General features: G+C 41.0%; 2 protein-coding genes across 3 annotated transcripts; one reads left to right on the top strand and one right to left on the bottom strand.

Moving 5' to 3' along the window:
• The first annotated feature begins 6,606 nt into the window (after positions 1 to 6,606).
• On the top strand, positions 6,607 to 17,943 carry LOC112252986 (B-cell linker protein). The gene is made up of 22 exons (XM_024424809.2): positions 6,607 to 6,795; positions 9,409 to 9,474; positions 10,642 to 10,688; positions 10,906 to 10,946; positions 11,135 to 11,252; positions 11,829 to 11,950; positions 12,064 to 12,133; positions 12,315 to 12,398; positions 12,556 to 12,581; positions 12,681 to 12,706; positions 12,853 to 12,909; positions 13,069 to 13,099; positions 13,242 to 13,293; positions 14,175 to 14,238; positions 14,367 to 14,394; positions 14,495 to 14,525; positions 14,730 to 14,805; positions 14,984 to 15,015; positions 15,212 to 15,267; positions 15,464 to 15,547; positions 15,713 to 15,868; positions 15,981 to 17,943. The coding sequence occupies exons 1-22, from the start codon at positions 6,749 to 6,751 to the stop codon at positions 16,095 to 16,097; spliced, it is 1,431 nt and encodes a 476-aa protein (XP_024280577.1). The 5' UTR covers positions 6,607 to 6,748; the 3' UTR covers positions 16,098 to 17,943.
• LOC112252979 (zinc finger protein 518A) lies at positions 17,090 to 23,572 on the bottom strand. Of its 2 annotated transcripts, none has more exons than XM_024424795.2 (3): positions 23,269 to 23,572; positions 19,551 to 22,094; positions 17,090 to 19,355 (listed from the first exon to the last, which is right to left on the bottom strand). In XM_024424795.2, the coding sequence occupies exons 2-3, from the start codon at positions 22,078 to 22,080 to the stop codon at positions 18,568 to 18,570; spliced, it is 3,318 nt and encodes a 1,105-aa protein (XP_024280563.1). In that variant the 5' UTR covers positions 22,081 to 22,094; positions 23,269 to 23,572; the 3' UTR covers positions 17,090 to 18,567. The 2 variants fall into 2 exon arrangements, with proteins under 2 accessions (XP_024280563.1, XP_024280553.1); XM_024424785.2 differs by having other exon boundaries at positions 23,334 to 23,572.
• Positions 23,573 to 24,557: the final 985 nt, after the last annotated feature.

Below are 24,557 nucleotides of genomic sequence, written 5' to 3'. Positions count from 1 at the left end.
AATGTCTAAACCGCTGGCAACAAAAGTGAGTACACCCCTAAGTGAAAATGTTCTGATGTTAACATGCATGAATCCAAGGCTTTTACGGTTACAGAAGTCAACAAATGATAGCACCTGGGAAATAGGTGTGGCACTGGGGTCTACAGGCCCTGGGTTAACCTTTACATCACCAGAGGAACAGAGGAGGAGTAGGATAAGGGTACGGCTGAAGGCTGTAAGAACTGGTTGTCTAGTGTGTTGGGAACAGAGAATAAAAGGAGCAAATTTCTGGGCGTGGTAGAATAGATTCAGGGAATAATGTACAGACAAGGGTATGGTAGGATGTAAGTACAGTGGAGGTAAACCTAGGCGTTGAGTGACGATGAGAGGGGTTTTGTCTCTGGTGGGACCAGTTAAGGCAGGTGAGGTCTCCGCATGTGTGGGGGGTGGGACAAAAGAGCTATATAAGGCCAGGTGACCACGACTGAAGGCTCTACAGTGAAATAAAACAATAAGGGCTAGCCAAGACAGCAGTAGACAAGGCATGTTGACATTAGAGAGAGGCATAAAGCAGTCAACAGGTGTTGATCGGGAGAGCTAAGACAACAACGGTTAAATGGAGATGAATGGGCAGAGCGGGTCAGTTAGGTACATACAGGACCTAAATTCGAGGCTGGGGCCAACAGATTAATAAAATGAGGTACTGTGTTACTGAAACAGTCCAGGGGGTATCAGCTGTGTAGCCGAGTGATCATAGGGTCCAAAGAACAGCAATAGGTGAGTCAGGGAGCCGTTCAGTAGTCAGTACTACGCTAGGCGAGTGGGAGACACGGCGCTTAGAAAGCTAGTGGGCCAGGGCAAGAAATGGGTCTTCGGCGACATTGCAACGGAAAATCCCGTTGAGACCACATTGGGCGACCACATCGGCAAATCAGTCGTGATGGATCGGCGTGGCACGGCGTCGACAACAAAAGGTTCAGGCCAATTGGTAAAAGAGGTATTGTAGCCCTAGAGTTAGCTGGTATATGGGCCTAGCTCGTGGCTAGCTCAAGGCTAACTGATGCTTGCTTGCTAGCCACTCGGTAGCAGCTAGCTGCGATGATCCAGTGTAATGATCCAGAGCGACAGGAATCCGGTGATGTAGTAGGGGGAAGCAGTCCGATATGCTGTGCAGACTGGCATGTATTGTCCTACCGCTAGCCGTGTTTAACAAAGACTAGTAGCTAGTTAGCTGGCTAGCTCCTGACGGAGGTTCCAGTTATAAGGAATAAAAATTGCAGATCCGTACCACATTAGGTGAGGCGGGTTGCAGGAAAGTAAATTTAGTTCGTAGATAGAATGTGAGATTAAAATGTATATGAGAAAATATTTTTCAAAAACATATATTTACACGGGATAAAACAAAGACAAACAAAGACAAACACAACACACGACCGACTGCTACGCCATCTTGGATTTATCCAAGAGTCTCATAGTAAAGGGTCTGAATACTCATGTACACGAGGTATTTGTTTTTTATGTTTTAAAAAATTGCAAAAAAAATCAAATACCTGTTTCCACTTTGTGTTTATGGGGTACTGTGTGTAGATTGCTGAGGATTTTTATTTATTTAATCGATTTTAGAATACGTCTGTAATGTAACAAAATTTGGGAAAGGTTAAGGAGTCTGAATACTTTCTGAAGGTAGTATTGTAGCTACTATATTGTGATCACTGTTCCAATGGGTACGCATACAGCTTTAGAACAAAGTTATACAGCATTATTTAAAATGTGATCAATACATGTGGATGATCTTGTCCCTGTAGTGCTTGTAAACACCCTGGTAGGTCGATTAATAACCTGAACTAGATTACAGGTACTGGTTACAGTGAGAAGCTTCCTCTTGAGCAGACAGCTTGATGAAAACCAGTCAATATTCAGGTCCCCAAGAAAGTAGACTTCTCTGTTTACATCACATACACTATGAAGCATTTCACACACATGATTTAGTTACTGACTGTCAGCACTTGGTGGCCTATAGCAACACCCCAAAATATTAAGCTTCAGATGAGGCAGGTTTAACCTGCTACCACAGAACTTCAATATCACTTAACATGAGATCTTCTCTAAGCAATATAGGGAAATGGCTCTGAAAATATACTGTACAAAAGTATGTGGACACCCCTTCAAATTAGTGGATTTGGCTATTTCATCCACTCAGCTCTTCAGTACGGGCCATTCTACTAACTTTGCAGTAGAATGGCCCTTACTGAAGAGCTTAGTAACTTTCAACGTGGCACTGTCATAGGATACCACCTTTCCAACAAGTCAGTTTGTAAGACTTTTGCACTGCTAGAGCTGCCCCGGTCAACTGTAAGTGCTGGTAATGTGAAGTGGAAACATCTGAGAGCAACAACTGCTCACCCACGAAGTGGTAGGCCACACAAGCTCACAGAATGGGACCGTCGAGTGCTGAAGCGCATAGCGTGTAAAAATTGTCTGTCCTCGGATGCAACATTCACTACCGAGTTCCAAACTGCCTCTGACAGCATAATAATTGTTCGTCGGGAGCTTTGTGAAATGGGTTTCCATGGCCACGCAGCCGCACACAAGCCTAAGATCACCATGTGCAAGGCCAAGCTTCTGCTGGAGTTGTGTAAATCTTGCCGCCATTGGACCCTGGAGCAGTGGAAACGCATTCTCTGGAGTGATTAATCACACTAATCACACCGTCTGGCAGTCCGACGAAACTGGGTTTGGTAGATTCCAGGAGAATGCTACGTGCCCCAATGCATAGTGCCAACTGTACAGTTTGGTGGACGAGGAATAATGATTTGGGGCTGTTTTCATGCTTCGGGCTAGGTCCCTTAGTTCCCGTGAAGGGAAATCTTAACGCTACAGCATAGACTGACATTCTAGACAATTCTGTGTTTCCAACTTTGTTGCAACAGTCTAGGGAAGGCCCTTTCCTGTTTCAGCATGACAATGCCCCCATGCACAAAGCGAGGTCCATAAAGAAATGGTTTGTCGAGATCGGTGTGGAAGAATGTGACAGGCCTGTACACAGCCCTGACCTCAACCCCATCGAACACCTTTGGGATGAATTGGAACACCAACTGCGAGCCAGGCCTAATTGCCCAACATCAGTGCCCAACCTCACTAATGCTCTTGTGGCTGAATGGAAGCAAGTCCCCGCAGCATTGCTCCAACATTTAGTGGGAAGCCTTCCCAGAAGAGTGGAGGCTGTTATAGCAGCAAAGGGCGACCAACTCCATATTAATGCCAATGATTTTGGAATGAGATGTTCAATGAGCAGGTGTCCACATATTTTTGGTCATGTAGTGTATATAGCAATACCTCCCCATAAGCATTCCTGTCTCTTCTATAGATGTTATATCTTTGTATTGCTACTTCTGTATCATCAAATTAATTATCTAAGTGAGTCTCAGAAATGGCTAATATCTGAATGTTATCTGATGTTAGCAAGTTATTGATTTTATGAACCTTATTTCTAAGGCTACATAAATATGGGCTTATTTCATCCCTTTCCTGGGTAGCGTCTCATAATATGTAAAAGAACAAACAAAGCAAGATATAAATGAACATTCAGCAGCCCATTAATCAGCTGGTGTGTGTAAGTGTGTGAGCTGCGGGGTTGAAGCTACAAACCCATGTGCTTGGCTCTCTCATCCCTTCCAGGCTTTTAGGAGGGAGGGTGGACAATGAGCCTGTCATAGAGGATGTAAGCAATGTTATTTTATCTTCTGGCGCACAGCTTCAGGATAGTAGTTGTTGAGGAAGACAAGTTCTTGGCTCTTTCCAGAACAGCAACCTTGTCATTGAACCTCAGAATCTGATCGGATTATTCTGACCAATGACCAGTCATCTTTTATTTGCATATGTATCCTCCTACTGTGAAGGGGTAAGCGGGGTAGGCTCTAGACTCTAGACGATCCTATCTGCCATTGTAAATACAAATTTGTTAAATAGATTTAAATTAAAGAGACTGCACAGGGGATTTAACATTTATTGAGGGGTGTGCGTGAGTAGACATTCAGATATGTCATCGGAATTATTTCAAAGGTAACATGTCACGGGACTGGAATGGAACATTTAGTAAACAAATTATGGACAAAATAAGATTGATTGTAATCTGCACTGGATCAATGTGCACAAGTAGGACCATACAATAACGATCCTTTTCACATTAAAAGCAAGCATGTAGCTTTTAGCTGTTTTAGCGTCATGCTGCCATCTAGTGTAAGGTAAGAAGTGATACATTCCATAAGTGGTCTCTACTATTGTATCAGCTGCTCCGGTGGTTCTCAACCTTTTTTCGGTTACTGTACCATCAAGTACATTCAGCTCTGCCCAGAATACCCTTGAAGTACTCCTTCAAGTGCATTTTACCAGAAAGCCTATGGTCTCATGAGTCTTCTCAAGAACACCCTGTGGATAGGCCAAGTACCAAGTCCTTGTTACCCCAAACGAAAAACACTGATCTACTCTGCTATCGCAGTTATATACTACTCTACTTGTATCCACCTTCAATCAGAATGACAGATTGTTATGTTATTTTACAAAACCCAACATAACAACATGTTCATTTACAGTAAAGAACACAGAGATTTGAATTAAAAAAATATTTTATATCTATCTTTCTGCTTCTCGTACAGAATCTGTCTGACAGTGATATGACCAGGTTCAGCCTCATCCATCAACTGTGAGTAACACTCTCTTCATACTACTCTCTGTGTGTGTCTTTCTCTCTTGTGGTCTTCCCTCATGTGAACACAGCAGAGACCTCTTTTTTTTAACCAGGCAAGTCAGTTAAGAACAAATTCTTATTTGCAATGACAGCCTACCAGGGAACAGTGGTTTAACTGCCTTGTTCAGGGGCAGAGCAACAGTTTTTTACCTTGTCAGCTCAGGGATTTGATCCAGCAAACTTTCAGTTACTGGCCCAACGCTCTAACCACTAGGCTACCTGCCACCTCTACCTGCTGCCCCTTTCAAGTACCAAGAGAGCACTGCAAAGACAAAGAGTGTGTGTGTGTGTGTGTGTGTGTGTGTGTGTGTGTGTGTGTGTGTGTGTGTGTGTGTGTGTGTGTGTGTGTGTGTGTGTGTGTGTGTGTGTGTGTGTGTGTGTGTGTGTGTGTGTGTGTGTGTGTGTGTGTGTGTGTGTGTGTGTGCGTGTGCGTGTGTTTTCTCGTGCGTGTGTGCGTGTGTGTGCGCGAGTGCGTGTGCCTCTCTCACTTTCCTCCCCAAGGTAAAAATGGACAATCTATATTACTAGGCTGATGCATTTACTGTGAACTCTTTCCTTATGAGTTCCCGTTTTCATGTGGTTAATTGTAAACTTGTGCAATAAGGAAGTTGAATAAGCAATTGAGCCTCACACCAACAAGTTCATGATTTCCCTGCCTTGTTTCAGTGTTTCTACTGTTGTTCTATTGTTTGGTTTGTTTGATATCTGATGGAGAATCCAAACAGACTGATTATTAGGGAGCCAGAGCTCTAGAGGGAAATGTAAAATGGCTTCTCCTGATCAAGATCTGCTAGTGGTGTCATAGTTACTATTCTTATATGTTACGCTTCATGGCTAACTAAACATAGCTCCAATCTATACTAAATAAGCAACATGAGTTAACTGTCAAGGTATGTGAAACAGAAACCGTACTTGCTTATGAGCTACGATAATGTACTATTACACTTTTAGAAAAAAGGGTTCCAAAAGGGTTCCGCGGCTCTCTCCATAGCAGAACCCTTTTTTGTTCCAGATAGAACCCTTTTTGGTTACAGGTAGAACTTTTTGGGTTCCATGTAAGAACACTCTGAGGAAAGGTTCGACATGGAACCCAAAAGGGTTCTACCTGGAACCAAAAGGGGTTCTTCAAATGGTTCTCCCATGGGGACAGCTGAAGAACCCTTTTTGGTTCTAGATAGCACCTTATTTTCTAAGTGTGTAGTAGTGTGTAGTAAATTGTCTAATTTCTGCTCCTATGGGTAGGCTTGTGGCTAATGGGTAGACGTTCAAAGAGGTCATGACCATGTTCAAAGTCATGTTATTAAACATTTCTGTTGTCTTGCCTGTTGGAACACATGTCCCCACAAAAAGAAACAGAATATTGTAACAATTCAGACCCCTGGAAATAGGAATGTGAGCTTTTTTTGTTGTGTCCATTGATTAACTAGAGTGCACAGTCAACCCATGTCATTTGCTAATTATACTGTTATGCTCCAATGCAAATTGAGCCTAATACCACTTAAAAACACAGCGTGAATCCTGACTAGAACCCTTATTGAAAAATGTTCCTGACTGCCCAACAGACTGAGCCTGTATATTGCACAGCAGAAGCATCAGGCAGGTGTTTCAACAGTGGCTTTGCATGATGTTTCTTTGTGTATTTTAGCAACCTCTGTGTATTTCCATCTCTTGGACAATTGACAAATGTCAGTAAAGGCTCCCCTCTCTGTTTACTGTGCTGGCTTGTCAGAGTATTGTCACAGCAGGGGCAATATTTATCTTTCTAATCTGCCATGTTGTGTGGTGGGAATGTTATTGTGTAAATCCAAATGACACTGAAAACAGAATTGTCTTCATGACCAAACTCAAGCAGTGGAAAGGAGAAGTGCTTGTTCTTGCAGAGGTATTATTATTTTCCCACAGCTATGATGACATTTTAGGCAGGCAGCCAGTGCCAGTGAGTTCATTCACAACGCAAACATTGAGCTGGATAGTAGCTAGACGCAGCAGGTGGCCTTCTCGGGTCAATTTACTCATTAAGATATGGATACACTGAACAAGTTCACAGCTCCTGCAAGTGCAAAACTTCGGTAAGAGATACCCATGTTTGTATGCAATATTATGTTGGTCAATGTATTTGTAACACTGGGAAATATGTTATGTTGTTAACCGTTGTAATCAAAACCAAACTTTTTTTTGCCATTTAAATTCTGCCTATTGTTCAATGATGACCTATTTCTATAGATGGTGCAGTGGCACCTGGTAAGTAAAGCCTACTGTAAATATATAATTGTGTACACTAAGTTCCAACCAGTTGTACTGTACATCTGTTTTCTGCAATGCTCACAATAATACATTTACCAGACCATTTTTTTCTCTGTACATTATTGTAGGCCACAGCAACTATTGCATCCAATGTTGCATCCAGATTAAGTTAAACAGTAAAAAAAGCAAAAAACAGTTCATTTCTGATGGCTTTGGCTGGCTGTTACATAAAACAAAATCTAAAGTGAGAGGGAATGTGGTAAGAGAAGACTGACTCATGTGGATGCTACTGTAATTTCACGTCTCACACCTGTCTCCCTCGTGCTCTCAATCTGTACTTGCATGCAGGCTTCGGTGATTGAGTGAGTCTGAGTGTGTATGGGTGTGAATCTTCACCTCCAAGTGCTAGCCAACATGGAATGTTGACTCTGAAAGACTGCAACTATGGTTTTTGCCAGAGCCATATATTTAGACCATGCCATATATACACACACATATACACATATCAGACCCCTTGACTTTTTCCACATTTTGTTACGTTACAGCCTTATACTAAAATGCATTCAATTGTTCAATCTTCACACAATACCCCATAACGACAAAGCAAAAAACGGGATTTAGAATTTAGAAATAGCTTCATGCTGCCATCTAGTGTAAGGTAAGAAGTGATACATTCCATTCCAAGTGGTCTCTACTATTGTATCAGCTGCTCCGGTGGTTCTCAACCTTTTTTCGGTTACTGTACCACCAAGTACATTCAGCTCTGCCCAGAATACCCTTGAAGTACTCCTTCAAGTGCATTTTACCAGAAAGCCTATGGTCTCATGAGTCTTCTCAAGTACACCCTGTGGATAGGTCAAGTACCCCCCCGGTGGGTGTAATGAAAAACGGAAATATTCCATTTGCATAATTATTTAGACCCTTTGTTGAAGCAACTTTGACAGCAATTACAGCCTCAGGTGTTCTTGGCTATGACTCTACAAGCTTGGCACACCTGTATTTGGGGAGTTTCTCCCATTTTTCTCTGCAGATCCTCTCAGGCTCTGTCAGGTTGGATGGGGTGCGTTGCTGCACAGCTATTTCAGGTCTCTCCAGATATGTTCGTGGCTGGGCCATGCAAGGACATTTAGAGAAGCCACTCCTGCGTTTTCTTGGCTGTGTGCTTAGGGTCCTGTTGGAAGGTGAACCTTCGCCCCCAGTCTGAGGTCCTGAGGTACTTTGCTCCAGCCATCTTTCCCTCGATCCTGACTAGTCTCCCAGTCCCTGCCGCTGAAAAACATCCTCACAGCATGATGCTGCCACCACCAAGATTCCCCGTAGGGATGGTGCTAGGTTTACTCCAGACGTGAAGCTTGGCATTCAGGCCAAAGAGTTCAATCTTGGTTTCATCAGACCAGAGAATCTTGTTTATCATGGTCTGATAGTCCTTTAGGTGCCTTTTAGGTGCCTTCCTTCTGGCCACTCTACCATAAAGGCCTGATTGGTGGAGTGCTGCAGAGATGGTTGTCCTTCTGGAGCTCTGTCAGAATGACAGGTTCTTGCTAACCTCCCTGACAAAGGCCCTTCTCCTCCGATTGTTCAGTTTGGCCGGGTGGCCAGCACTAGGAAGAGTCTTGGTGGTTCCAAACTTATTAAATTTAAGAATTTTATTGTTATTTATTTAACCTTTATTTAACTAGGCAAGTCAGTTAAGAACAAATTATTATTTAAAATGGCGGCCTACCCGTCATTGTATGGAGGGTAGGCCACTTGAGGGCAGGCCACAAGAATGATGGAGGCCACTCTGTTCTTGGGGACCTCCAATGCTGCAGACATTTTTTGGTACCCTTCCTCAGGTCTATGCCTCGACACAATTCTGTCTCGGAGCTCTATGGACAATTCCTTTGACCTCATGGCTTGGTTTTTGCTCTGACATGCACTGCCAACTGTGGGACCTTATGTAGACAGGTGTGTACCTTTCCAAACCATGTCCAATCAATTGAATTTACCACAGGTGGACTCCAATAAGTTGTAGAAACATCTCAAGGATGATCAATGGAAAAAGGATGCACCAGAGCTCAATTTCAAGTCTCATAGTAAAGGGTCTGAATAATTGTGTAAATAAGGTATTTCTGTTTTTTAAGTTTAATACATTTGCAAACATATCTAAAAACCTGTTTTCGCGTTGTCATTATGGGGTATTATGTGTAGATTAATGAGGGAAGAAATGTATTTAATCCATTTTAGAATAAGGCTGTAATGTAACAAAATGTGGAAAAAGGGAAGGGGTCTGAATACTTTCCGAATGCACCGTATGTGTGTGCTGTAACATTTTGTCTAGCACGTGCTATTGTCTCCAAATGGTATTAACAGTTATGTACCGTATTACGTTTATGAACACTGCATGATTTTTGTGGAATATGATACCTTTAATGAGAAGCTTTAAACGCGTCTTCCAGACAGCTTCAGAAGATGGTCCAGGATATCAAGAAGAATGATGGCAGCATCCTAAACAGGCTGAGAAGGTCAGATGATCAAAAATAAATGTTTGACACTCCATAAACAGAGAGCATTGCTTAACACTACTCTCTGTTACCCACAAGTTCGCAAGGACACCAGTTGTGCCCCTAGTTCATTATATTGAGTTATACACTACACTGACGAGGTAGAGGCATTTATCTGAAATGCAGTATATGAGGGGAATGAGATTCCAGCATCTCTATATGTGGGAACAAGAACAGAACTACGGTATGTATGGCATTGGAAATACAGCTCGGTTCAGCTCAGTTCAGCTGAGAGTGCAGTGCACCCACATGGTATAATTTCTTCAACGTTTTTTTTGTGGTGATAAACAAGGTTATTCAAGTTTTTTAAGTAGTTTTTATTTTGTTTAGTTTTGGGGTTTTGACTTGGAATTGAGTTTAGTTTCAGTTAGTTTTGAGAGCTGATTTGCTAGTTTTAATTATATCAAAATATATGTCATATATTTTAGGTTAGGTGGAAATTCTAAAGTAAATTTCAATGTGGCTTGGATTTAAAGGGAATAGCCCCGAGACAAAAAGTTTGATGAAAACGTATCTTGCCCATCTTTAACCCAATCCAAAGCTTTTCAACTTTTGTAAGAAGAATCAAATTAGCTACCAAGAAGATTTTTTTGCAGGTTAACTAGTGATAGCTAGTGATAGTAATGCACAAGCTATGCCTGATCGAAATATCGCATTCGCTTGGCTACATTAACCCGCAAGATAATAGTTTCAGTACAGTTTTTTTTTTTACAGGTATGTTCATTATTTTATTTCAGTTTACTAAATAGTTTTTTCATGATGGGTTTTAGTTTCAGTTTTAGTTTACTACAGTAACCTTGGTGATAAGTGACTATTCCTCTTTCTTCAATCTGAAAATAGACAAACAGAGAAACATGTACAGACAGGTGGCTTTACTCTCTCTCTCCCTCCCTCCTTGAAACGGAGCCGCTGGCACACAACTGTATACGTAAACATGCTGTAGAATTCAAGAATTCAGTAATAGATAATGAAGAAATGACATAGGTTTCAGAATGAGGAGGTGGGAGGGGTAACGTTAATGTGTACAATCACTCTTCAGGCCCAAAGTTGAATGTCTAAAAATAGTTAAGTCCATTCTTGTTTCTAAAACTTTGGCTTTTACTCCTAACTGGTCTGTCTGTACTGTAGATTTCAAAACAAGTCATCTCCAAAACTACCCGTAAAAGACTATCATGGTAAGACCTATCTACATGTCTCACAATGTGGCCCTTGAACTACTGTATATAATAGTGACAATAGTTTGTTTTTGGGGACAATGGGCAGCAATATTTTTGCAGCAATATGTTCAGAATATGATTTCAGAAGCTATGATGCATGTCTTCCCAATGCTGTAATTTCCAATGACTTTGCATCTCCTACTGTGGGGCCCTCATTTAATATTTATCTTTACAGGTAATGACGTGGAGGAAGAACAGTGGTCTGAAAAAGAGTTTGTGAGTTCAATCAACATGCTGTATTGATTCTAAAACACTAACATGTTAGAGAAATGCTTCTAATATAAACTTGTATCTGACAGTGCTCCCACAGACGTTTGACTCATGTCAGCAGCTGTACAGTTTTTACACTTTACATCAACCAAAGCTGTGGGACTGAGCATCTTAACGATATCATGATGTTGCAGGACAGTGACACTTGTGAGTTCCCTCAAGAGGAGAAGGATGACAGCTATGAGCCTCCTCCCTGTCAGAGAGTCTTCCTCTCCACTTCATCTGCCTCCTTTCCCAGGGGGGAATACATAGGTGAGATCTCGTCCACTCTGCCTCACACACACATGCACACACACGCAGGCACTCACCCACACGCACAACCACACAAAACTACTACTTTAAATGTGGAAGACACATTTCAGTTGAATGCATTCAGTTGTACAACTGACTAGGTATCCCTCTTTCCCTTTCCTTAGTCTCTCTCTAACACATATACACACACAGTACACACACACAAAACTACCCATCATGCAACCATGCATGCCAAGCTTCTAGGTAACAAATGAAAGAATACCATGCCTGGCTATTCAAGACTACTCTATCCTCTATCTACATGTATCTATTTAATGTAGAAGCTATGTTTAGCTCATGTTAGGAGGACTACTGTATATAAATCACATATTTGGCATGCTTGCATGCATGAAGGAAACGGCTGGTAATATTTCTGAGTGACCGCTTGAAATGATGTGGAAACAGCGTCGATTCAACCAGTATGTGCCCAGTGGGTAGTCAGTGGACCGTGACCGACACAGAGCACCGCAATGACCACGTGTTGTAGCGTTATGCAAATCCTTATGTCCTGTTTCTGCTTTTGCTTCTCTTTTCCAGACAGATGCCGCAGCAGGCCGGCAAGCCCCTCCCCCAGGAAGCCCGTCTGGCCTCAAAAGACCACCAAACCATCACCGTCACCATCACTGCCCCCCAAACCCAACCAGCAGGACTATGATGAAGTAATGTGAAGTTGTTAGGCAAAACAATAATTTTTTCTGTTTTCATGACAGCATATTGACACATTATTTGCCTCGTACTTTTTCATGACACGTTGTATGATCGTTGTCTTTAGGAAGACTACGTCAACCCAGAAAGTGACGATGAAGACAACTATATAAACCCCACAGAGGAATCACCTGCTAGTAAGCTGTCCCAATAAATGAATCAGACACCATGTACACTATGTTCCTAAATGATCTTATCTTCAACATACAGGTGTCATGAAACCATTGCACATTTTTATCTGTTGCCAATCATCGTCAGACAAACGTTACCAAGACACCTTAATGTCAACATACAATCCACATGTAAACCTCCCTTCAGACCATCTGATGCATAGAAGAGGCAAACCAATAAGGAGCAGTCCTTCAATGTCCAAGACTGTTCCAGAGCGCTCAAATAGCCCAGGTATGTATCTGCATCTCAGCAGAGGCACTGAATATATGGAATTGTTTGTGGGGATTGATTGAATTTCAACAGATTTCTACACATTTCATTTATTGCGCTTAATGTGCCCGACTGAGTTAGATATTTTGAGGCTTAGTCTTTTTGTTTTGTTTTTCAGATGTGTATGAAGTCCCTGACATGGAGGTAGGTTTGATAACCAACGGCTAATACATTACAATTAATAGTATAGTCAATGACTGTAGGACTATGCTTGATGTGTCCCATGTTCTCTTTCATCTAAAGGAAAACTCTCCTCCCCCAGTGAGCAGGTCAGTTCTGGTTCAGGGACGGAAGCACTTTTCAGACCGGGTCAAATGGGATCAACATTTCCCCTGACAGAAATACAGCATCTAAATATCTATTTATTGGAAAAAGACACAAAAATGACAGCTTTTTTTTTTTTTTTTTTTTACAGACCTTCCACACTCCTCAGTGTCCCTAGACAGAGTTTGCCCCCTAGAGCCAGCCCAAGGTGCTAACAATGACTACAACTTCTTCTAGAGACCAGGAAACATGGATTTTATGCATGACTGCAATTGAACGATAAACTATTTAATAAACATGAGGTCGTTTTCTTCTGTTTCGTTGCCACACTGACATGAATAATTCACATGTTCTCTTCTCTCTCCAGAATGCACATGAAGAGTTGTCATCCAATCCCAGTAAGTTCTACTGTACCAAAGAGACTCTGGACATTGTACCTGACCCCAAATATTTTCTTTGATGAGATAGTAATAGAACAGTAAAGATTGGATATTATCAGCATTGGAATCGTTAACCATTTTTTTTGTTATTGTCATCCAGGTCCAGGAGCCCATAGATGATGCTGAATATGAAGCCTGCAATCCAGAATTAAGTATGTATTCATCCATATTACCACCATCAGCCAAATGACTAAACATTCAAACATTAATGTGGCAATAATACATTCTAAAAGAAAACAGACAACTATTAAGAAGGAGCATTGTTCCATATCCTCCAAAATATTTGATGTACTATGTTGGTAGTTACTTCAATTGGCTAATTATGCCATCTAGTGGATTGCCAGATGCAAAACAAAAATGGAACATTAGTCAGTTGCATGGACTCACTCTGTGTGCGTAACAGTGTTCAAACTGATTTTAGAATGACTACCTCATCTCTGTACCTCGCACATACAATTATATGTAAGGTCCCTCATTCGAACAGTGAATTTTAAACAATTCGGCTTGAAAATCTATGGCAAGACTTGAAAATGGCTGTCTAGCAATGATCAACAACCAACTTGACAACGCTTGAAAATAATAATGTGCAAATACTGTACAATCCAGGTGTGCAAAACTCTTATAGACTTACCCAGAAAGACTGCTGTAATCGCTGCCAAAGGTGATTCCAGCATGTATTGACTCAGGGGGTTGAAAACTTATGTAATCAAGTTATATTTGTGTGTATTTTTCATATTTTGTTTTACACATTTAAAAAAAAATCTTCCATTTTGACATTACAGAGTATTTTGTGTAGATCTTTGACAAAAAAATGAAATGTTAATCCATTTTAATCCCACCTTGTAACACAACTAAATGTGGGAAAAGTCCAGGGGTGTGAATACTTTCTGAAAGGCACTGTACATGAGACACAACACAACATACATTACAGTTAAAAGATTGTAAAAGAGCATAAAATAACTTAACATTGTGTTACTTAACAGAACTTACTTTATATGTGTGAATTTACTGTATGTCATCTCTGTTCTCCTAGCTGGCAGTACAGCGTCTGGGCAAAAGCCCCTGCCTGCACTTCCCAAACCAATACCCAGAGAGACGTACGTGTCACTCACTAAAATTATATATCATATTTTCTGTTCATTGCTGGCTGCTCGTTCACTTAGAAGAGCACCGGAAAAGTCTGGTTTCAGGGATGACATAACTCACATAATCCTCTCTATTTTAGGAAGCCATTGAAGCCATATTTTAGACCGGTAGGGGAAACTCTAAAATATATTTTGGGAAAAAAACAAAGTGTGAAATTCTAAATTCTATGGGATATGGTGCAGGTTGATCATGTTTGTCTTTTTTCAGAGGCCAGATATTGCATCCGGGGGAAATGAAGGTAGTTACCTATTCCTAAACTGTTTTGATTTCATAACCTTTTATGCCTATGAAATGCATTACAGTAAATAAAACACACAATTCAATGAACTGTATTGCTGTAAATTGTTAAATTGTTAAATCCAGAAAGTGTTTATGCAGTCATCCACTTGCATAATAGTAGACCACTGTAACACACTCTCTTGCTATATCTGCTTTTCCACAGGCACAGCACTGGCCACGAGGCACATTAACCAGAAAATCACAGCCACACCCCAGCCCTCTGAATACAAGTGTGCCAAGTAAGAAACATCATGACTTCATAAGAAATCTCTCTATTTTGCGCCGAGCAGATATCTCTTTATAGCCTGGCCCCAGATCTGTGTGTACTGTCTTGCAGAGTTAGCAAGACAGCACAAACCGACATGCGTCAAGGCCAATATAAATTATTCCGGAATGTTCTTCTTTTCTCTACTGCAGGATTCCTCTGCCACAGATGTTTACCTCTCACAGTAAGTACAGGTCTGAGAGAGTCATGTTGATTATAAATGATATGCAAACGGCCACAGGCAGATGACCATAACCTCGACCCTGACAGTGACACAACACAGCAAACATTTATTCTGTGAATGGATTCTGCTGTGTCTATACAACACTAAATTAGTATGTTTTTAAACTTTTTTTTTTATACTGTTTTCTAATTCCCAGAACCTGATAGAGGAACTGTACCCACAGATGAAAAAGGGTTAACAGATGCTGAAGAGGTGATAAAAAGTTGACCTAAATGTCACTATTTTATTTATAACATACCACAACGTAGCTCAAAATACTGGTGATGGCATGCACAATGCATGGATGAATACACTATTAGAGTTTGCGAAAACTGCAAAGCATATTAGGGCCACATGGACTTGACTTTGAACACACTTCCTTGTTTCTGTATTTTTGTGGTTGTTGTAGGGGACAGATGTCTTGAAGAAACCCTGGTATGCCAGCACCTGTGACCGTAAGACAGCTGAGGATGCCTTGGTTCGCTCAAATAAGGCGAGTCTCACTCACATGAATACAGACAATTAAACATACTCTTATTATAATCACAGTCTTCAGATCAACTTGCATTTTTTTAAATAAACTAAATCACGGGTGTTAGGATAAGAATGAGACTTGGATTGCTCCCGCTGACTGTACTGTGCATCTCCTTTGTTTCAGGATGGGTCCTTCCTCATAAGGAAGAGCTCTGGTCAGGACACACAGCAGCCATACACTTTAGTGGTGTTTTACAACAGTAGAGTCTACAACATCCCAGTGCGCTACATCCAAGCATCGCAGCGATACGCACTCGGGAGGGAGAAGAAAGGAGAGGAGGTAGACAACATCTCATCTTGATGGGCTACAAAACTATTTTCTGATATCCATGAAATATAGATGGCCTGATTCCTAACCTGTAGGCCTAACACCTCTTATTGTATTCCCTCAGCGTTTCACCAGTGTTTCCCACATCATTGAGAACCATCAGAGGAACCCCTTGGTACTGATTGACAGCCAGAGTAACTCCAAGGACTCTACCAAACTGTGCTATGCTGTGAATCCTTAGGCCTCACTAGATCCTAACTAGTCCTATGGATCATCAGGGATTTAAGGTTCGGACTTGGGAGTCACATTCCAAATCAGTGCGTCTAGTGTAAGACCTGTGTGCAAGTCATCAGGCAATTTGATGCTGCTCTCAGTTTGAAATTACTGACCATCTGTTCAGGGTTTGTGACAAATAGTTGGATTAGTCTAGTCACATTCACCCAGTCATGGCTATCCAAGCAAGACCAGAATGAAATTGACTTACTGTAATGTGCTAGTCTCTCTAGACAGACGGGTTGCTTTTGGCAATGTACCAATGCTCCAGTTTAACACGTCTGTACGTCATATAACGTCAGTTGGACATAGAGGAACTACATCACTGCCTTCTCTCCCTGCCAACATCCCCCAGCCACAAAATAGAGGCTATCAAGATGAAGATCACAGAGGTTATTTTTAATGAGTGCATTTGGTAATTGGCTAGATTGCATCAACTACCTTCACTAAAACCACTGCAAAGGTTTTGCCTGCAAACTTTGAATCGTGATTTGATGGGAGAGGTGAAAAAAACAATTTTTTCCCCTCTTTTCGAAATGTACTAAGTCAGTCCGTCATGATTACCGGACCCTAGTCAATGCTGTTGCCTAGGGTCATGTTTCCGGGACTGGTACTGTGCCAATTCAGTAAAATAGTTCATGTGTGTACATTTTCAAACGTGTGTTGAACATTTTGCATTCTATGGGGTCTTTTCTACCAACCAAACATGGCCCCTCGAATAGTGCCATGATGTATTCTTAAAGAGTAAAATATTGTAGAAATATTATAAATAGAAAGTAACTACAGTAAGTGTGAATGGTGTATGATGCTGGAAAGCAACACCAATAGAACAAAAAAATATCTGCAGCATTGAGTTTTCTACTATATTCTTTAGTTGTGTTCATTAACTCAAAATGATTGATATACCTTTCCTTTCTTAATTGTGTTACCCAACTTACATATTCAATAATCACACATATATTGTCAAACTATTTGTATTTATTGATCTGTACAACACATAATGCTACCAGGTGTGTATCAAGATAAATACATATTCATTGTGTAAAGGTCAGGCACTTGGAAAAAAACAAATATTTCTTAAGTCAAAATTGACTACTACACTATTCCAAACCAGGTACGTCCTATAATTCATCCATGCCAGAGAGAGAGAGAGAAAGAGCTGCCTAGAGGGGCTGTTGAACATACGCGCCATTACAATGATGCACTGTGATTGTGATGTGGAGAGACACTTTGACAATTATCTGTTTAAATGCAGAAATACATGGTGGATGACTAATGCTGATGTGTGCAAGCAGAAAGGGTATGGTCAGAAAGATGTGCTATGTGTATTTATGATGTGGGTCCATTTGACCAATGGTCCTGTGCTGACTAACTAAAAGTATCCCTTTTCATGGACACTTTCAGAACATAAAGAAACATACAGTAACATGCATATCAATATTGTCATAAGCTTCATAAAGTGAGATAATGGGAAGAAATAGTCACTGTCTGTTCATAATCCTATTAAAAAACATAATTTCAAGTCACAATAGGAATTTCTTTCAGAAAAACAATATTTTGCATGTAAAACCAGCATTGTTAGGCTATATGCAGACATGCCATCAGTCATCCTATAACCTACTATGGATTTTGTTCAATTATAAAAAGGTGAATACTTTGGACTACTCCTGCTACTAGTGCAGGACTAACTTAACAAAATGTGCCCCACATATGGATACTACTATATTCGAAACCATTAATATTTTTGGTACATACTGTACTGTATGCATTCAAACAAAAACATTCCCTATTTTCTATGGGCCTTAACAGGGATTGTGTGTGTGTGTGTGTGGGGGGGGGGGATAAAACACAATGTACATCTGAAAATCTGAAATAAAATGTCAAATAATATAGCTTTTCAAAAAATGTTGATAAAGCCTAGTAACATAGGAAACCTGCCATCCCCTCCAAAAACTATAATCATATGACACACACTATACATACCCGTATAATGTTAAATGTTCATGTTTAGAGCTTTAGGAGTATGGCTCATTCGTGTCCTTATTACAGTGTTCTGTGAAAGAGTCCCTACGACAATGTACTTACATCAACTTGTATAGCATTGCATGTTGGTTAGACATAACTGAAACAACAAATAGATTGCATCCTATCTAAAACGATGGTAGCACTGAAACATAAGTGGGTTTCAAATTAAATACTTAGATATGAGCAAATGAGAAAATAAACATAAAAAAAAAATAATAATGCAAATTTTACCTGAGTGTTAGAGCCCTGTATTTTCAAAGAACTCATGTTGTTACATAAATTTTGTACACTATTATTTTGTCATCATTATCAACATTATTCTCTAATAAGACAGTGAAATTAATTTCATATTTTCTGTCCATTGCTTTTGTGCAGGAGCACCTTTCTCAACTTTGAATCCAGTGTAGATTGCATTATGACTTTTCACATTTCAGCTTATCCCACTCTTTAGTAGATTCCATCAGATGGCGCTGGCCATGTCCAATCCAGACCTCCTGATCACTGAAGACTCGGCCACAAAACCAGCAGCTAAATCGTAATGGAGGCTCAGTGCTGTGAGCGATTGCATTCACCACTTTGTACTTCTTTCTGCTCATCTTTTTCAGCTTCAATTTCAAGATGAATCTCTCTTTCACTCTGCTCTCAGGCCACATACGTTGATGAGAGACGGAGGCATTCGTTGGGGCATTTGCCCTAAACATATTACAACCCATGCCTGCAAAGGCCTTCAATGTTTTTCGAGACAACAAAACTTTTTGGACCTCCCCTTTGTACCTGTGGACTGTTTCCATAATATTTGTAACCTCGGGAATGTCTGTGTCTGGGTGATTTAGCACTACAACAGGCTGGTCTCCCCTTGGACGTGTAATGAGTTGAGTGGGACTTAATGGCAATAGCTTCAGGGTCCTCTCCACATCTCTAGGGCCTGGCTCCCAGTGATGCGCCGCTGCTGGTGAAGCCTCTTTTTCTTCCACAACTTTGCTGGAGGGTTTATTGGCTTTTGAGAGGGGCTCAAGAGAGTCCTCTGTGGACAATTCGCTCTGCCTCTTTCCTCTGACTGTCTGTTTGTTTTGCTGTGGTGAGAGGCAAATCCTGTCAAAGACCTCCTGTTTTCCTCCATCTCTTAGAGTGGTATTGGGAGGGAAGTCCTGAGAATAAACATCTGGAGTGTGGACTGGAATCTCTGACCAGTTTGTTATACCTGTTGAAATATTCAAAAAGAGAACAAATCCCAATTAGTTCAGTAAAAAGGAAAGTAAACTGCTACAATAATGTCTATCCATACAACATAGAGTGGCATGGACAGAATCATGCAAGACAGGTAATCAGAAGTCAATAAGGGAAATACAATTAACAAATCAGATTTAATTAACTTCAGCAAGATAGTGTTGATTACCTTGTGGGAAAGTAAGGTAATTGAGTATAGGGGAGGGAGACACCATGATGACCTGAGCTTCTGTAGTTCCAACCCCTTCCAGGTCAGGCTTATCTTCCGTTATCTGGTCCAAATCATTTCCATCTGATTTGGCTCCATTAGATACATGAGGTAGGCCTACCCTTGGACAATGTTGGCCACCTAGGACATGAGAATCCATGCCATTGTTCATTCCTTCTCTGTTTTCAGAACTGACATTAGTGTTTGGAAGCTCCACATTTTCAAAATTATATTCTAGGTTACTCTTTGTTATGGTGCTTGGAGGGATTTTAGAACTTGGCTGACTTTTCTCGACAACAACTAAACTGTTCTGGCTCATAGTGCAACTTTCAGATAGAGTGTTGTCTTCCTTTGTCACAACGGAATGCAAGGATGCCTCTGTTTTGTCTGATGGTATAACCTTAAGAACCAAATGCTTTTTGCCGTCCACCATTTTGAAACCCATGGACTCTGTAGTGCAATTGGGAGGAACTAAAATCTTGTTTTTTACCATGAGGGCACCAAGGTTGTTAACTCTGGGGCTGAAATGTCCAAGGTTTGGAATAAAGCCTCCCTCTGACTTTGACGACTGTGTGACCACTTTGGACTTGGTATGTTTCTTTTTGCCATTTTCCATTGACAGTGCTCTTTTAAGAAATTGCTGCGTCTCCTCCAAAGTTTTCTGTGGGTGCTCTAGTCTGTGGGAATTGTTCAGCAAACCTCCTCCTAACAGGGGAAGAGGACCTTGTGACATCCACTGCATTTCCTTAACTGGGTTCTTCTTCAGGAGGAGCTTTAATGCTGGTGATGATTTTTTCTCTACAGTTTTAGGGCTGACCACTTTCGTTCTCCACCTTTTTTTGTCCCCCATAGTCTTAGAAGAGCACAGAGCTTCAGGAAAGGATTTTAGCTTTTTCTCACTTTTCTCCACTGTCAACTTCGGCACTTTCATGTCCTCCACCGTATCTTCACAGTGATTCACATCTTTGGGTTCTGCGTCATGTCTCTGGTGTTCCTGGCCAACCCTTGTTTCCTGGTTTTCTCTATTTTCTTGAGTTTGATCATATTCCACTAACTTCAGGGTTGAAATAGTGTCAATATCATTTTGTGTCGAGAATGATTCTGGACAACTGGGTGGCCTGGTCTTTGGGGGGATAGTTGAATTTGATTGGCATCCGTTTGCATTGGAGTCCCCAGCACTAGTTTGACAAGCAATCTTCTCTGATTCCTGCTCAGTGACACACAATGACGTCTTTGTTGTGTCAGAGGTCTCTTGCTTTGCTGCTGGTGTAACCTTGAGAACCAAATGTTTTTTGCCTTCCACCATTTTGAAACCAATGGCTTCAGTAGTGACATCCGGACGAACTGAAATCTTGTTTTTGAGCATGAGGACAGTGAGGTCTTTGTCTGTGTTTGTGAATCCAGGATTGGATATCATGCAGTTTTCTGAGTTTGAAAAGGAAGTGATGGCTTGGGGCACATTTGAAAGTACAGTCTTAAGAGCTTCGTTCCATGTCTGCCCACCTGTTTCAGCAGCCACAGACTTCTCTAAAAATTGCTTTGTCTCCTCCAAAGCCCTCTCTGGATTTGACAATCTGCAATATTTATCCAGGAATCCTTCACCCGGCAGAGAAAGACAGCCTTGTGACATCCAGTTATTTTCCCTCACTGTACTCGTCACTGTGTGCTTCAGTCTTGGAGATGAGTTATCTACTGTTTTAGGACCAACATCTTTCATTTTCGGCTTGTTTTTCTGGCTCTTCTCTTCACCATGAATGGTTGCCATGTGCCTTGTGATGATATATTTTCGATGAGATTTATAGTCACAGAACCGGCAACTGAAGCGGAATTGTGCTGTTTTGGCCATGAGATGTCTCATCAAATCCTGGTCAGCAGAACCTGCTTGCGGCGCAATGTTATGTAGATACAGGTGCTCCAAAAATGCTCCTACATCTCTTGTGGAGAACTTGCACTTCTCACAACAGTAATGGCCGTTCAAGCTATGGTGCATGTTTAAATGTGTGGTGAGCTGCAAGAGGGTGTGCTGAACATTGTCATTGCATATGTTGCAGCTGACAAAAGTGTCTCTGTGGCCTAATTGGTGGACTTTAAGGCGGGAGAATTCATGTGTAATAAAACTGCACATGTCACAAGGAAAAATTGGTTGGCTTCCTGGGTGAGTCTCCTGAAAGTGCCTCAGTAAGTCATTAGGGCTGAATACTGTGCTGTCCTGGCATTCAGAGCATCTAAACCCAAGTATATTTCCAGAAACCTTTGTCACATGTTGACCCTCTTGAACTTTAAGGGGCGTCTTCTTCAAATACGTCTGCTCTGTGCTTTTCTCCATGTCCTCTGTTATCTTCTTTGGCCCATGCTTATCTTTACTTTGCATGGCTGGGGGCTGAACGGCAGCTTTCCTGAGACGGAGTCGTTTGTTCCAGTTTCTGTCATCCTCGACAACTTTTATATTACCTCCAGCAGGGACATCTAATTCAGTGCGTGCTGGATCCATATCAACTCAGGCCTCTGTAACAGAGTTAAAAGAAACAATCAACAATTGATTGCAAGCCAGACATTCATTATAGACAATGAACTTCTGACCTCATTGTAAAAAAACATAAACAGTCAACCATATTGATTTAACTTGGTTTTATATTTTTGAGAGAAAGATAGTAAATAGCCCAGCACAAAACATTTTCACCAATTTAACAATTTCCTGGTCTATAAACCAGCAACCATCAAATATATGCAAATGTCCCCTCGGAATCTAGTCTACAGAGATCAGACCTGAGAAAATACCATATTAGGATGTATTTTTTAAATGGGGATAAAATTATCCTGATCTGCAATCATTTATACAAGAATGATGCTGTATTTTATTACCACAGTCAATAAGTGCACATTAGTGCAAACTCTTGTAGTGCAGTAGTCTTCACTATAAGGCTTGTAGCCTACAATATTCCAAATGCAAAACTACTCTGCAGCCTACCTGCTTGGTGTATTGCCTGAGTAGTGCATGTTCTCACAACATAACCAACAGCATGGGTCAACCTTATCCACCTGTTGCAGATTCAATGTAATTACATTTCAGACTATTTACTATAGTGGAAATGTCTTACTCCATAATATTTTACTCAAATGATGTGCCATGTACATTTCTCAATGTGACTGACCAAAGGACTTGCCATAATCCACCAAATCTGACAAAAAAATTGCATTTGTAATGGATCTCAGTCGAAGAAAAGATTCTATGCTAAAGCACACCTGTTCAAATTATATCCCAATAGGTCTCCGTAGAAGAAAATATTATACGCTAAATTGGTTGCTGGCCGCAAAAAATGTATTACAGAATGTCAACTTTGCATCAGGTCAAAGCTGTCAGCCATTTCTATTGTGTGTGTATTTGACTTGACCAAAACAAACACACTGAGAAGGTTCATTAACATGTAACAAACAAACGCGTTTAATTTGTTGTTTGAAAGCAATTCCGATTTTTGCTTCGACCATCACTCATCATCACCTCACTGCGTTGTAAAACATTCACTCTGAAGTGTGAGCTTTCGAACGGCTGGCTGATTTGCCAATTGACTGATTTGAATTAAATACACACGAAGAGCTTAGGTTGTGACAAAGTGCACCGAAAAATTGCACGACAAAAAAAGTTAATAACATCAATGTAGCTCAACCAAAATGTATTTACCGCTGAGTAAAACTCCGATATGATTGACAACGACGACATAATTCGAGACTTCGGTTGGCTTTTACCTTTGTTTTTGTAGGCTTGACAGCTCAGCGAATGGCAGCCATGACAGCTTCATCCGGGGATTACGCAGAGTTGAGCGGGAGCTGTACGACAGAGTAGCCTCCCAGAACGGATGAATAGTGGCTCATTGCACCCTTTAGCCTACACGACAGAGACACGGCTTGAGTATACTATCCAAAAGTGTTTTATTATATGGCGAGTCGGTATAATAATTTTTTTACTGTTACTTTCAGTACGTGCAGCTCCATAGTTTATAACAGTGTTATAACTGTCCGAGGGAGTCATAACAAGATTGCACTTCCTTTGCCCCTCCAAATTTTATTTGCACTTCCTTTGCCCCTCCGTATTTTGTTGTCAGCCTGTCATTGAGAAGATTATTATGAAAAAGAAATACAAAAATGTAGATTGCACCCTTAAAAATAATAATAATACGATGTAAGGTAATTACTGCTGGGTAAATGTTCACTTGTATGTGATAGGCTATTTGGGTAACATATTTGTTAGCAAAGGAAGGGAATAATCCTCTTTTGACCACTTTGCTAAGGGTGGGATGGTGCCTCAGTCAGACCAAAGAAGCCTGCTGATTAAATCTCATGAGAGACTAAAGATTCTTGAGGGAGGAAGCAGGAGGCTCCGTGCCCATGTCCTTTGCTGCTTGCTCAATGGAAAAAGGTGTTTGGACTAACAGATCAAGGATGTGGGTTGAAGACATGCTTGGGATACAGCGCTAATCAGTGGCTTGTATGCATGGATGCCAAAGGGCAACCAAAAATGAAGAGAAAAAACCCCCTACAAAAATGTATATTTCATCCCAGTGTTTCATAATGTTCCTTCAATTCGCAAGAGGTTGAATGTAATCTCACAGGAGAAAGCATCCGAGCGAGCGAAACAGCGCCCCTCTGCCTCTACGTGTAGGCCATTTGTCTGATGCTGTCTGGTTCAAACGAGTATGACATTGTTGCCGTCCGTAGCATTGAAGGCGAGAGAAGCCAGCGAGCATCTGGGCTACCTTGACAAAAAAAGTATAACAAATGTGCCAATCAGGTTGAGCTAAAGTTGAGCATCTGAATGGTCCTTGGCGCACCAACAAAAAAGTGTGAAGGGAAGCGTGTTTGGATTTTGGCGTAACTCCCATCAAATCCAATTGAGAGCATATGTTATTGGCAGAAAAACGTAGAATTGTTACATCTCGTTTTGTTGTTGTCTTCCGGTGGCTAGCTAGCGAG

This window comes from Oncorhynchus tshawytscha, linkage group LG01, assembly GCF_018296145.1.
Source record: "Oncorhynchus tshawytscha isolate Ot180627B linkage group LG01, Otsh_v2.0, whole genome shotgun sequence".
NCBI classification, from domain to species: Eukaryota; Metazoa; Chordata; class Actinopteri; order Salmoniformes; family Salmonidae; genus Oncorhynchus; species Oncorhynchus tshawytscha.
Note: the sequence above shows the minus strand (reverse complement) of the source record. Positions and strands in the feature narration are given on the sequence as shown.

Excerpts from the sequence above, each read along its gene's own strand:
- LOC112252986 (XM_024424809.2), top strand. The coding sequence starts at position 6,749 with ATGGATACACTGAACAAGTTCACAGCTCCTGCAAGTGCAAAACTTCG. Across the intron at positions 10,947-11,134 it reads AGTGGTCTGAAAAAGAGTTT|GACAGTGACACTTGTGAGTT; the intron begins GTGAGTTCAATC and ends ATGATGTTGCAG. Across the intron at positions 15,016-15,211 it reads ACAGATGTTTACCTCTCACA|AACCTGATAGAGGAACTGTA; the intron begins GTAAGTACAGGT and ends TCTAATTCCCAG.
- LOC112252979 (XM_024424795.2), bottom strand. The coding sequence starts at position 22,080 with ATGGATCCAGCACGCACTGAATTAGATGTCCCTGCTGGAGGTAATATA. Across the intron at positions 19,356-19,550 it reads TTACCTTACTTTCCCACAAG|GTATAACAAACTGGTCAGAG; the intron begins GTAATCAACACT and ends ATATTTCAACAG.